The 12,595-nt window shown below is 34.0% G+C and overlaps 1 protein-coding gene across 4 annotated transcripts; it reads right to left on the bottom strand.

Annotated features, from left to right (window-relative positions):
• Window positions 1-3,887: 3,887 nt before the first annotated feature.
• Window positions 3,888-12,335, bottom strand: LOC111393735 (mediator of RNA polymerase II transcription subunit 19a-like). 4 transcript variants are annotated; one of them, XR_002702490.1, is made up of 7 exons: window positions 12,042-12,335; window positions 8,492-8,558; window positions 7,515-7,804; window positions 7,112-7,339; window positions 6,662-6,721; window positions 6,362-6,502; window positions 3,888-4,034 (listed from the first exon to the last, which is right to left on the bottom strand). XR_002702490.1 is itself a non-coding variant. In XM_023019422.1 (6 exons), the coding sequence occupies exons 2-6, from the start codon at window positions 8,520-8,522 to the stop codon at window positions 6,452-6,454; spliced, it is 660 nt and encodes a 219-aa protein (XP_022875190.1). In that variant the 5' UTR covers window positions 8,523-8,558; window positions 12,042-12,335; the 3' UTR covers window positions 4,060-6,451. The 4 variants fall into 4 exon arrangements, 1 of the variants encoding a protein (XP_022875190.1); XR_002702488.1 differs by lacking the exon at window positions 3,888-4,034 and adding an exon at window positions 4,060-5,355; XR_002702489.1 differs by lacking the exon at window positions 3,888-4,034 and adding an exon at window positions 4,060-4,283.
• Window positions 12,336-12,595: the final 260 nt, after the last annotated feature.

The raw sequence follows: 12,595 nt of genomic DNA, 5'->3' as shown, positions 1-12,595 counted from the left end.
AGAGAGAGAGAGAGAGAGAGAGAGAGAGAGAGAGAGAGAGAGAGACTGCTTGGAAATATTCCTTATTAAAACTAACAAAAGTTCCAAGCAAAATTTGATTTTACTTTTAAGAGTGTGATTTTTGAATGTGAAAATTTCACTTTGTCATTTTATCCTCGACAGTGAAAGATGTAACGGTCGGTAGCGACCGTCCCCTCTAATATATAATAATCTAGTGCTGCGCATTACATACTCGTTAATAGCATGTACCTAAATTTTATGTGATCAAATGGTCAAATTACTATTTATTTTTTGTCCCCTCTATTAATGTTTGCTCTTTGTTCTTAAAATTCAAAAAACTGACTCCTGTTATAATTGCGGTGGATGGAGAAACTAAGGTCGTGGTTGGTTTGTCATTTTCGGTCCATTTTCCATTTTTCGTTTTCGAAAATGCGAAAAACGTGTTTGATCTGTCGTTTTCGAAAACGCATTTTCAAAAACGAGTTAAAATTTATAACCGAAAACGCAAAATGACTTTTTATCGTTTTCAGCGTTTTCAATTATAAATGTCGAAAACGCTCAAAATGCGAAAAACGGGCTGTTTTCGGGGAAAACTAAAAATCATTTTGAAAATGAAAATGCAAAATGAAAATGCAAACCAACCACTACCTAATGTTTGCCATTTCTATAGCTTTGTTGCTTATTAATTGTAAAATATGGTAAATCTTGAAATGTTTGAGTGAAACTCGATTAAAAAGGTCATGTAAAGATGTGTATGGAACAAAATCTCTGAATGCCTTCAAATGTCGAAGTGATGCCCTAGGGATTATTAAACATAAATTTATGCACGAATTTATGTAGACGAACCACTGTCAGTGGGGGGTGCAGATAAGAAATTGAATTACACTTCGCCATCACAAAATTAAGCAATGACGAAATGACAAGACGAGTTGCTTTCAAAGAAGGGTTGAAACTTTTCAGCGTGTACCTTTCCGCCTCTCCCATTTTCCGGTGATGTCTATGCATTGGAGGTTTTTGGTAGTAGTCTTGATCAAGAACTATTGAGCATTGGCTCATTGGTAAGGTGAGAACTTCGAGCCCAAAAATTAACTTCATGCCGAATTTCTAATGGCACATCCCATGTGAGAAACCAACAAAAAAAGAGACATGGAAAGCTACATGAAGTGAGTTTGACTCATGTATGACCTAGCTGAAACTCGTTTCATACTCAAGACAAGTTGATTCGTTTTATACGTCCACCTGCGTTGAATTAAAAAAATAAAATTAAAGTAGACAATATGAATTAATTCCTTTTCACTCAATATCGAATGGTTCATTGACTAGTAAATTTGAAGCATGCTACAAGGAAATTAAGGGTTTTGCTTGGTATACATAATTATTTATATATCAAGGTGTCTCACACTCATATAAAGTGAGGCCCGTTCGAAGAAAGTGTGAGTGTGGAGCACGTTGATGTACAAATAATTATGTACAAATAGTGTTATCCGAGAATTAATATAGTGAATTTAGGGTGACAGTGGGCAGCACCGACACACCAAGACGAATTTTAATTATTAAATTCGTACACTTTCCACGCCAGGTATTAATTAATTAATTATTGGATTTTTGTAAATATAAATAAATAATTTGGCAGGAAGTAACAAGAATAAATAAATGAATTGTGTGACAGGTACCACGTATTTATGTTCCTGACTAACTCATTTTGGAAAATGGGCCATTGGCAGAGGTTTCCAAACAACCCTTTCTCCTGTCTTTTCTATGCTCTCCGACTCCGACTCTTCTTCCATGGAATTATCGTTTGTTAAATGTTTCTCAACTAACTATATTATTATAGTAATCTTCTTGTATTTGTTTAATCGTATTTTAGATCTACTTAGGTGTTAAACCTAACCCTCATAATGTAAAATTCTTCCCGATAGTTTTAATCGTTGAAAAAGAAACATCAAATCTTAATATGATATCAAAGTCCATTCAGTTCCAACGAGCAAATCAATTAAGATTAAACGAGCACATGAATTTCAATTAATCTGTTCAAACAAACTCAATCTTGTGAGAACATGTTAGAAATAAATCACAATGCCAAGCTTGTCAAGAAAGCAGCCCTGGCTTCGAAGTCATACCAATGCAATGTCGAGCTGGCCTAACTTGACTAGTTGACTTTCATGTCGCCATTCGATACATATTTAAATCACAACATATAAAAATTACTATCACAATAAAATAGAGGACTAATCAATATCTAAAGTATCATTTTGCTTTTGCCTCGATGGACGTAATGGCTTTTTGTGGCCGACAATTATAGTAATAATAAAACAAGGTGAGTGCACAATACCTATATTTCAAATTATTATAGAATTTGACAGTCTCTGTTGGAGAATTACTAGAGATAATTAAACTATGATTATGCACTAAGGATCATCATTATCGAGGGCATTTATAGTAATTAAGAAAGTCAGTAGGACAACGTTTTAGTACCAAGTAATTATGGAAGTCATTAGTGCGTGGGTTTCATTTTACTTTTCACCATCCAAATTTGTCCCAAGAATCAATTAAATTGAAAAAACCCAATTATGTAGTTCAAGTTACAATAACCCACTTCCTTTATAGTGATTCAAAATATTTTGTAGTATGAAAATAAAAAAATAAAAAATAAAAAAGTTCATATTTCGATAAAAAATTTAATTACATTCATAAAGTTCCTGAATTGATTTGATGGAAAATAAAATAATTATTGGATTATTTTCATTTTTATTTACAAAATTATTCCCAGAATGCTGGACAAAACTTGAGAAAGGGTGCGAGAAATTTTCTTTTAAACGCTCATACTTAAATGGGCATACGATCGTATATCTATATTTATGCATTTTTATGTCTTGTCGTTGTTGGAACTTTTGCGAGGATATTTGATGCCTTCTAAAAGGAGGAACCAAGTGAGAAAAACAGGAAAAAGGATTTGAAGAGAGTAAAGCGAAAGCTAAAGGGAATAAAAGAGGTAAGACTAAGAATCTATGCCCGTTAAAAGACGAACCCATTTATCCACCCAAATACTCAAAAGCTACAATTTTATATAGTTAATGCAAATTTGCTTACTCAAAAAGAGTTAAAGATTGAAATGAGTAGATAATACTTGTAAGCTCTATCAAATGAGTGAATAAAAAGTAATTTGATCGATTATAAACATTAGCCAAACAAGGGGCAACAACCATTTTTTGATACACAATACAAGACAGAATTAGACACGACTTTGAACAATAGAAGATGAAGATATGGTGACCATAAATGCAAAAACACGCAAGATTCAAGCTCGAAGAAAATGCAAATAGCAGCAGCAACTTAGTACATTCCTCTTAGCCCCCATTTTGTGAAAATAAAAATAGATGGAATATTAATTTTTTGAAAAATGAGTAGTTGAAAAAGAAGAAATTTTTTTTGATTTACATGTAATATTATTTCATGAAAAATTGTGCAGTTGAAAACAATATAAAGAAAAATGAAATGTAATGGACGCCAAACGAGGGCTAACTTTAAAAGATGACAAAATGATACTCAAATTCATTCCTTTCTTGTAGTGTCAAAATGACTACTAGATTACATTTATTCCTACAATAAAATTAAGCAAGTTATTTCTGCACCTCACCTCATCAATCATACATTCTTAATCGTACACGATCATTTCCTTTTAGACAAGGTTCCCGGGTGGGGCTTCCTTTTTTCTTTTTTTCTTTTTTTTTTTTTTGGGGTGGGGGTTCGGAGGGCACAAATTAAAATTACAAACTCCATGTTACGAGCTAACTAGGTCAGACTTCAAACTAGATTTCTTAGGGGAAAAATAATCAAAATTAATTTAGTGACGAGATATCCAATACAGACCTGAAAACCGTAAAAAGAGATTAAAATTTTCAATCTTACTTCCATAATACGAGTCCTTGTTACAATACAATGAACTTCATATGGAGCAATTGTCCCTTGGATTAAATTTTAATCAGCAAGTGAATTCGGCTTCTTGGCAAACTTTAAGAAGTTCATCAAAAGTTCTGCATCAAAGAAAATGCAAACATAGGACATAACAAGTGGCTTGGGCAATGCCGAGCAGCACTTCAACAACTTAAATAGCAGCTAATTATTACATTCTCAGTTCGACTAGTAAGTTGGTCTAGCCTTCAAAATATTAATAGGTTCATTACATTTCCATCCCCTAACATTACAGTTGGTCTAGCCCCCACAACTTCATTTAAAATATACATAAGATTACTGGAATTAGCCCCAAGAGATTTCCAGATATGCTGTTCATGATGAAAGAATTGGAAACAAAAAGTAAAAGAATCGAGAAGAATAGAGAGGTTAGATGTCAATGGGACATAACGTGTACCCAAAAGTCTGAAAATAGTAATTTAAAAACTAAAAGGGTGCAAAATGAGAACTTAAAGAGTACCAAATCACATATAAATATAGCATAATTGGTGCTACGTAGAGTTTTAATACATAAATGGAGTAGCCACAAAACTTTCAATGGTTTCCATCGAAAAATCAAGAAGCAAATGGAGGAAAACAAAATAAAAATTAGAAATGGATGGTAGAAATTATCCGAGGAAACACGTAATCATGCACAAAAAGTAATCAAGATGGTAGTAGGTGCTCAAAATAAAACGTCTCTTACAATGCTCTAAGATTGGGCAATAAATAAACACAAAAGCACATCTTATTGAAAGGCTAATACCTATTCAAGGGACCACCAAGCAAGAGGAGCCATTGTATTGTATCACAAACAAAAGAAAGATGAAGAAGTGAAAGGTAGAAAAGAGAAACACTGCATAGAATCATATGTCAAAGAACAGAAGGAAAACAGAGAATTGCCTTGTACATCTATTCAACTTCTTCAAATAATATCTAAAGTACAAGGGAAATTACAGATTCCAATATATCTTCAAAAATCGTTCAACACCACAACACATAATCGAGCTTTCAACTCTTGAACTCAACACTCCCTTGGTCATTCTCTACATTGAAAACTATACTAAATGAACTTTGAACTGTTTTGTGTGTTTTCATTATGTTCAACACGTGTATTGTAATTTTGGCAGAAGTGAGGGAACAGTCCGTGTTGAGAGACGTGGCCTACAATCCTTGTCGGATCAAGCAGGGGTAGAAAATTTTAAGTAGAGCACCATGGCTTATGGTGCAGCTTCACATGCAGGAGGAGGTTTTCGAGCAGGTCAAGTTGCACTTCTGGCAAGATACCAGGTGCCAATCCACCAATACTGATGCAACCTTAGCTGCACAGTCTCCTGCCACATGACTCTATTATGGTCCAAATGGACATAACTTTCCCATTCATATCCATTTTGTGGGTACAATCTGCCATTGGAAAGGAAATGAAGTCTATTTCAAACAGTTTTGGTTTCAAGTATAGGCCAAAACTCCTTGTGGATAGAAAATCATAGTAAAAGATTGCAAAATGCTCAAGCTCAACACAGTCTGAATAAGCCTATAAACCATGTTTGATGCACAACACTAGACAAGAATGGATAGGCAAAACTCTGGCTTCTATTTCTCAATTTATTCCAATCCACTTTTGGGTGCAAAGTCGAGGAAAAGAGACTGAGAAGATGTGGTGCATTCTTCTAGGGTTTGAGGCACGGACGTTTTCTCGGGAAATTTCACTGGACTTGAAATTTCTTTATTTGGAAAAGAGTGATGGGCTAAATTGGGGTATAGATTAATGCAGTCTGACAACAAATTACTTATTACTGAAAGATCATTCAGTCCATGATGGAGAATTAAGAGAACATTCCAATGGGTGAGATAGCAAACGATAGTTCATTACTCATTACCCTGCAACACCCCCCCCCCACACCACACACACACATGCAGCAAGAGAGAGAGATCAAGACCCACATAAGTAACTGAATTTGCTGTTGGTGCATGCACATCAAAATCAACAACGGACAACACATCAGACTAATATAGAACCATAACTTCCCTAATAGTCACCTTCACAAATCATATTAGGGTTATGCCAACCTACCTAAGTTATTCTTCATCATCGATAAAGAAGTGCACAAAAATAATCTTAAGAGGAGCGTCTGTAGATCCAGAATAAAGAAAATGCCTTTAGTAGATAAATTATGCGCTTAGAACACAATTGTACAGAAACTGGTCGTTATCACAACCTCTTTTCTATTTCAGTAAAAGATGAGGAATTATTTTGTACCAATATCCATGAACACATTCCTCAGTTCATAAAAATCTAGTAGACACTTCTAATTTATCTCCTAAAATAGAACCCCATATCATTAACAAGAAAAATAAAGATGAAACTCATTGGGAGAAAAGAAGATTTCACTAACAAGTGATTCTGTACCTTGGATAATTTGACAACAGTGTATAAAAGATCCCTCAAATTCACTAGTGCAACGTCTGCCAACAAGAGCAAGAGTCTGCGTGCAACTTTTCAGCCTGCTACCTTCACTGCACCCATCTCGTCAATCTTCGAGCTCTTGTGCTGCATCATTTTAATGTGTGATAAGATGACATGATTGAGGAAAGTGTGGGAGCATGACATAATTTTACATAATCCAAGAATGAAATTAATTCTTCACAATATCTCAGGACTAACAAAATGATTAAGATGATGGAGTCAGATCGATTACTTCTTTGTTACCTTACTTTTCTTGTGTTTATGCACATCATTCATATCATCATCCCCATCATGCTTCCTCTTCTGAAAGTTACAAAACATGTACACATTTAGACAGTTCATTGATTGAAAATCCATAGATGATTTTAAAAATGTAGAAAGTGCAGTTATAGGAACAGATTTTCATAGTAGACTACAGTGGGACCAAATCAATATCATTGAATTTCTGAAATTCCATCAAATCACTCTAAAAGAGTATCTATAGGTCTATGTGTAATCAGTCGTCACCTAAAGTAGCATTTACGCAAGACCAGAAAATAGCAGATTGGCAAACTTCAATAACACACAGAAGAGCTATAGCACATAATAAAAAGTATCATTCAAGATATATGCATATTGCTAAAAGCTTTTATAATGTTAAAGTTATTTTGCTTTCGCAAGGCAAAGCAACTGCAGAAAACATAATTTTCAAACCTTCTCATGATGTTTTTTCGAGTGCTCGGCACCAGAATCATGATGGCCACTTCTATCTTTCTTCTTCTCCTTGTCCTTGTCTTCACTTCGATCTTTATGACGATGTTTGTGCTTCTTGTGCTCTTTATCTTTCTCCTTCTCTTTATCCTTGCGCTTTTTATGCTTCTTTTCCTTGTCTTTAAACTCACTTTTAGTTTTCCCAGCAATTGTAGGAGTACCCTTCTCAGACTGTGAAAAGCATATGACTTAAAAATCAGATCTTCCACTCATGGCATAGCATATAGTAAAAGAATTGAAAAAAATGAAAGGAAATCCAGTTCAGCACCCTATACATTGAACAAGCTAACAATCATTAAGTAGCCAAATCAAATCAAATCAACTCAAGCAGCAGCAAATTTCTTACTGGAGGTAGATCGATATGAGCCGTCTCCCGAAGTTGAAAGGCTTCCCTGAGAACATCCAAGTCGAATGGTTGTATGCGTACATTACTTTCCCTAGGTAAGGACGTATCCTGAATGAGCTCACTTAATTGCATCCCATCCCCTTTTCTGATTTCTGTGTCTCCAACAACATTATGAAGATAGTGTGTGTCTGAAACTGACACAGGAAGTGACTTCTTGCAGAAAAAATCATGGTGAGGTAACAACTTGTAGTGACTAATAAGATCCACAGCACCTGTAAGATCTCTAGGCCCTAATTTCAAGAACAGAACCAAGTCAATTAAATATTGTAAACCGAGTCGACAGAAAAGCAGAGAGGGAGAGACACAGGTTAATGAAATTTCTACTTTATGTCAGCTGTCTTTTTGTACGTTTCTTTCTTTCAACCATAATTATATCTCAGGGAAGAATTTGTTTCATGACACATTCTAATACCCCCACTAAAAATATTTAGGCCTGTCAAACTACCTCAACCCTCTCTCCATATGCCTCCAAAATTCATCTTCCATATTTGGCTACAAATGGTTCTAATGAAGGGCACTAGTAAAATCTAGTCAGTTGGCTCTAAATCACAGCATAAACCATTTTTTTGGTTCTTACTTTTATTTCATTTTTCAACTTGAAGAGGTCCATCCACTTAACAAATACATTGATTACTTTACTTCCACAAAAACTTTCATCGTAAGGATCAAACTCATCTCACACCAAAGGATATAAGAAAACATACAAATAATGCAGGCTGAATATAATAAATGTGATACCCCCAACCATATCGGATTAATATCGTTAAAGCTCATTCAAAGATATGGATGGAGTCACTTTGAAAATAAATAAATAAATGTTATTAAGTTCCGAACAACTGGAACTGTAGCAAGATAAATGCCCTAAGATGCAGAAAACGTGCATACAAATTTCCAGTCTGATATTTGAATATTCTTACCTCTTCCAAACGTCTTGCTATCATGATCCATTTATCAGCATCTAATACACAAGTAGCGCATTAATGCCTGGGATTTTAGACAAACAAGTTAAAGAACGGTCAATAACAGATTAACTGAAGCACTGTCTATGTTTTGAATTTTACATTTCAGATAACAGCTTTTCATCAATAAAGAAAATAAGGGAAACCTGTTAGAAATGTATAATCAATCAACATGATGCATTGAGACAGAAGTGATGGAAGCAAAGGAAGAGAGTGGGAGGTCAAAAAGGTAAGAAATAAGCATAGACTTAAACGGTTACAGATCCCAAACCATATAGGAAGACAAATGAACAAGAGTGAACATGAAGCCTCAAGGTCAACTGCATTTGAAGCAAAAGTAAAGATATCTAGCAAGAGCATTTTTGTTTCTAGATCTTAACTCCGTCATTATTACAAAAAGAAGTGTTCCAGAACTAGCAAAATCCTAAGAATAAGTAGCCTTCCCTGTTTCCCTAAAATTTTAACCATATTATTTAATTGTGTGCTTGGGAAGTGATTAAGCCTCCGTTTGGACACAATTTATAAATTGGTTTATAAATTCAATCAAAGTCACATATTAATTTCAACCGTATATTCATAACTATTACTTATTACTATCCACACGTACGTGGGATCCACTACTATTCATCTTATGATTCCTATTTATATACCATTCATAAATTTGCCAAATAGTGGCTAAAATATGATATAAGCTGGTCAAACATACTTTTAACTACAAATTTTCATGGAAACCACAACTACTCACAATTTATTATCCACACTTTACGTAGGACACAACTTAAAATCCCTTAATTTAACCACTTTCTAAACATGCACTAAAACCCAATTAAACTGCCATCAAATATCTAAACAGTTACCACATAATCCTTGAAATTTCAACAAATTTTGTCATGTAGCACAAAAAAAGACACCATTGCAGCATAAAATCCTAAAACTTTACAATCGAAAAACTAATATAATTTCCGAAAGTGATACTAAGGCTCCTTTTTGGTATTTTAATCCACTTCCTTCATCAATAAGGCTTCACAAAAATGTAATATATAGCCATCATTATTGATGGACCCACAAGAATTCCTTTTTGTTGATTGTTTACTCAACCTGATTCAGTTCAAGTTTTAAGACATTGTTCACACAGAAGTTCTAATAATTTGATCTGCTACAAATGTCAAATTAAGCATGATAAAAACAAATTTCTAAGGTATGGTGTACTCTTAAATGAAGAGTAAACATTTTCACTTATAAAAAGAAATAACAAATAGGTTCAACCTATTTATATTAATCACCATCAATATTAAATTCCCAGCTAGCACCACAAAAGAAGGAAAAGACAAGGTCATGGCCTTATGGCAACAAACCTTGGGCACAAATTGCAATGATACAAAAAATCACCCTCAATCCATATAAGAAATACCGAATATAATGAAATCCAATAGAACCAAAATATGAGGCAACGAAAGCAGTAATGAAATTTTGGGATCATGTAATGGATAACCACATTCAAAAGTTAATGACACAAGCAAGGGTGGGTAACGTGGTCAATACTATTGACGAAGGGAGAAACATCGTTCATTAGATCATTAAGTTATTTGTGACCATTTTGGGATTGGTTGTGTATGATATAACTGTTGTAATAAAATGCAAAGTGATGTAAAGCCCAGAACTGACAGTAGAGGCGAGGGAGAGAAAATAATAATAATAATAATAATAATAATAATAATAATAATAATAATAACTAACAGGCATTAACCAAATTTTGCCCTTGTTTGAGCCCCAATTTGAGGGAAAAAATAAATTTTTGAATAGTGTATTGAGGGGAAATATGTGGTTAAAAAAGAAGAAAAAGTTTTGGATTTTCATGTAATATTATTTTATTGAAGAATGTGTGGCTGAAATGATGTCAAAACACTGTTGAAAAATGCATTTTTCTAAAGAATGGAGCTCAAACAAGGGCTTTGTTTACCTTTTTCCTTATTAAGCTCTACTACATTACAAGTAGCATTACAATCAATGTATGATATTCCTTCCGTAAGGAAATTGTCAATTTGTTTATCCAAACTCTTCCGAAAACCTAGTCAGAGAACCTGACGAAAATGGCCCCTTGGCCCTTTACTTTATATTCACTTGCAATTTTTAGTGGGTTAAATATAAGTTAATTTCCCAAAAATTTTGCACTTTTATACATACTGATAATCTTTATACAAGCTTGGTGGATGCATTTAGGTCCATCAGAGATCAGCACTCTGTACACTCCTTTTCGCATATTTAGTTCGCAGGAAAGCCCCTTGAAATCAGCACTTGCATACTACAACTATTTAATGCAAAAAGACTCCCTTTTTTGTGGGTAATCCACTTCTCCCTCGAAACATGTATAGAATTCCATTTGGCCCCTTAAATTTATAACCCTAATTTCCAAGCTTCAGCAATTAGCATTGAAGCAGTTTCTCAAAATGATCAAAATGCCAGTTTGCAACCTATGTTTATACAAATATTCTGTGAACCTAATTCTCAGGTGCAAGCATTTTCACCTCATTGACTGCATGACAAAAACTCAATAGCAACACAAGCTCATAAAAAACGATAAGAATGACAAATAGATCTTTATTCCTACATAAATGCATTTTCTTGCCACGGTAGATCTAAAATTAAATGCTCCGTGTCCATCTCAAGATAAGTTAATTTGATCTTCTATGGTATACCTCTCCCTTGTATGACCTGTTCTAACACGAACACATTTCACATGTAAGTGAGAGCTTTTTTAGCTAGACGCAAAATATACCAAGCCCCTGTTTGGTTTAGATAAAAATCAAATTTTTTGTAGATTTTAACAAAAGTTAATGAAATGTGTGATCGAAAAGTTGATGAAAGTTGTAAGTCCCATGAAATGTGTAGTTAAAATTAATTGTCTACTTTTAGTTAGATTTTTATCTACTTTTTTAGCTAAACCAGACTGGACTATCTCTTCATTTAGTCTCAATCAGTGCCACTCCACTTGGTGGGTCACATCTTCTTATCTTGTGTTATCTACACTAGATAGCACTATTATAGCCACACGTGTATCTTAAAATCTTATTTCTACTAACATCATCTTATTTAAATTTCCTACACCGTGTGCCCTAAAGCATTGCTTCTCTAATAACCATTATAAAAAACTTGACCAGCAAGACCAAGAAACCTTAGTCTTTCCATGAATCAGAAAGTTAATTCAACTACAAAAGAGGAAAAGGCATACTATAAAATTTAAAGAAAAATAACCACGCACTCACCACAACCCAACTGGTTATCATGAGATATAAATCGAAACATTTATACTAAAAGTACCAAAACAATTTTATGCCAGAAACCCTAATAATCTGATTAAACACCTATTGGCATAGTGCCGTATAATCAAGAAAAAGAGAAACCCTAATTCGAAAATGTTAAAAATAAAAAATTGCCAATCCACAATTGTTGTCGCACCAATTCAATAAAACAAAAATGAAAATTAAGAAAATGGTTTTGATTGTTGTACCTTCAAGATTTATGAAATTCTGTAGCTTTAGCTAATCACCAGAGATTTCGGAGATTCTTTTTAGTTATCGCCGCCTAATAGCCCAATAAGAAGCTGATAATTTTGGCTCAGTTTCAAGATTTTGAATTTCCTATTCTGGAAATTGCAATTGGAGGATCAAGGTTATTGTACGAAGCTCGCGAAGAAAGAAGTTGGAGGGAAAAATTGAGTACAGATCGTTGTGTTGCTTGATTGGGAATCTGGGCATGTCAATGGATTCTTCAATTGGATCTCGCAATTGGCTTCCTGTACACGTGGTGGCAGATAAATGGCTGTTGGATAGCATTTTTTTTATTGGGACACATTTTATCGAATCGAAAGTGCTCGATTTTTTCATATCATATATTTTTTCAACCATGCTATACAGTCAGGAATAGATTTTTATTGACAGACAACACTTAACAGTTCAACACTGAAAGTTGGAAAAAATAAGCTACACAAAAACATTGAATCAAATTAGCATGTTTTCGAATCCTTTTTTCCCTATCCATCCAGTTTTATTCTATTTTTATTAA

Source organism: Olea europaea, chromosome 4, assembly GCF_002742605.1.
Source record: "Olea europaea var. sylvestris chromosome 4, O_europaea_v1, whole genome shotgun sequence".
Classification (NCBI taxonomy): Eukaryota; Viridiplantae; Streptophyta; class Magnoliopsida; order Lamiales; family Oleaceae; genus Olea; species Olea europaea.
This window is presented reverse-complemented; position numbering and strand designations above follow the sequence as displayed.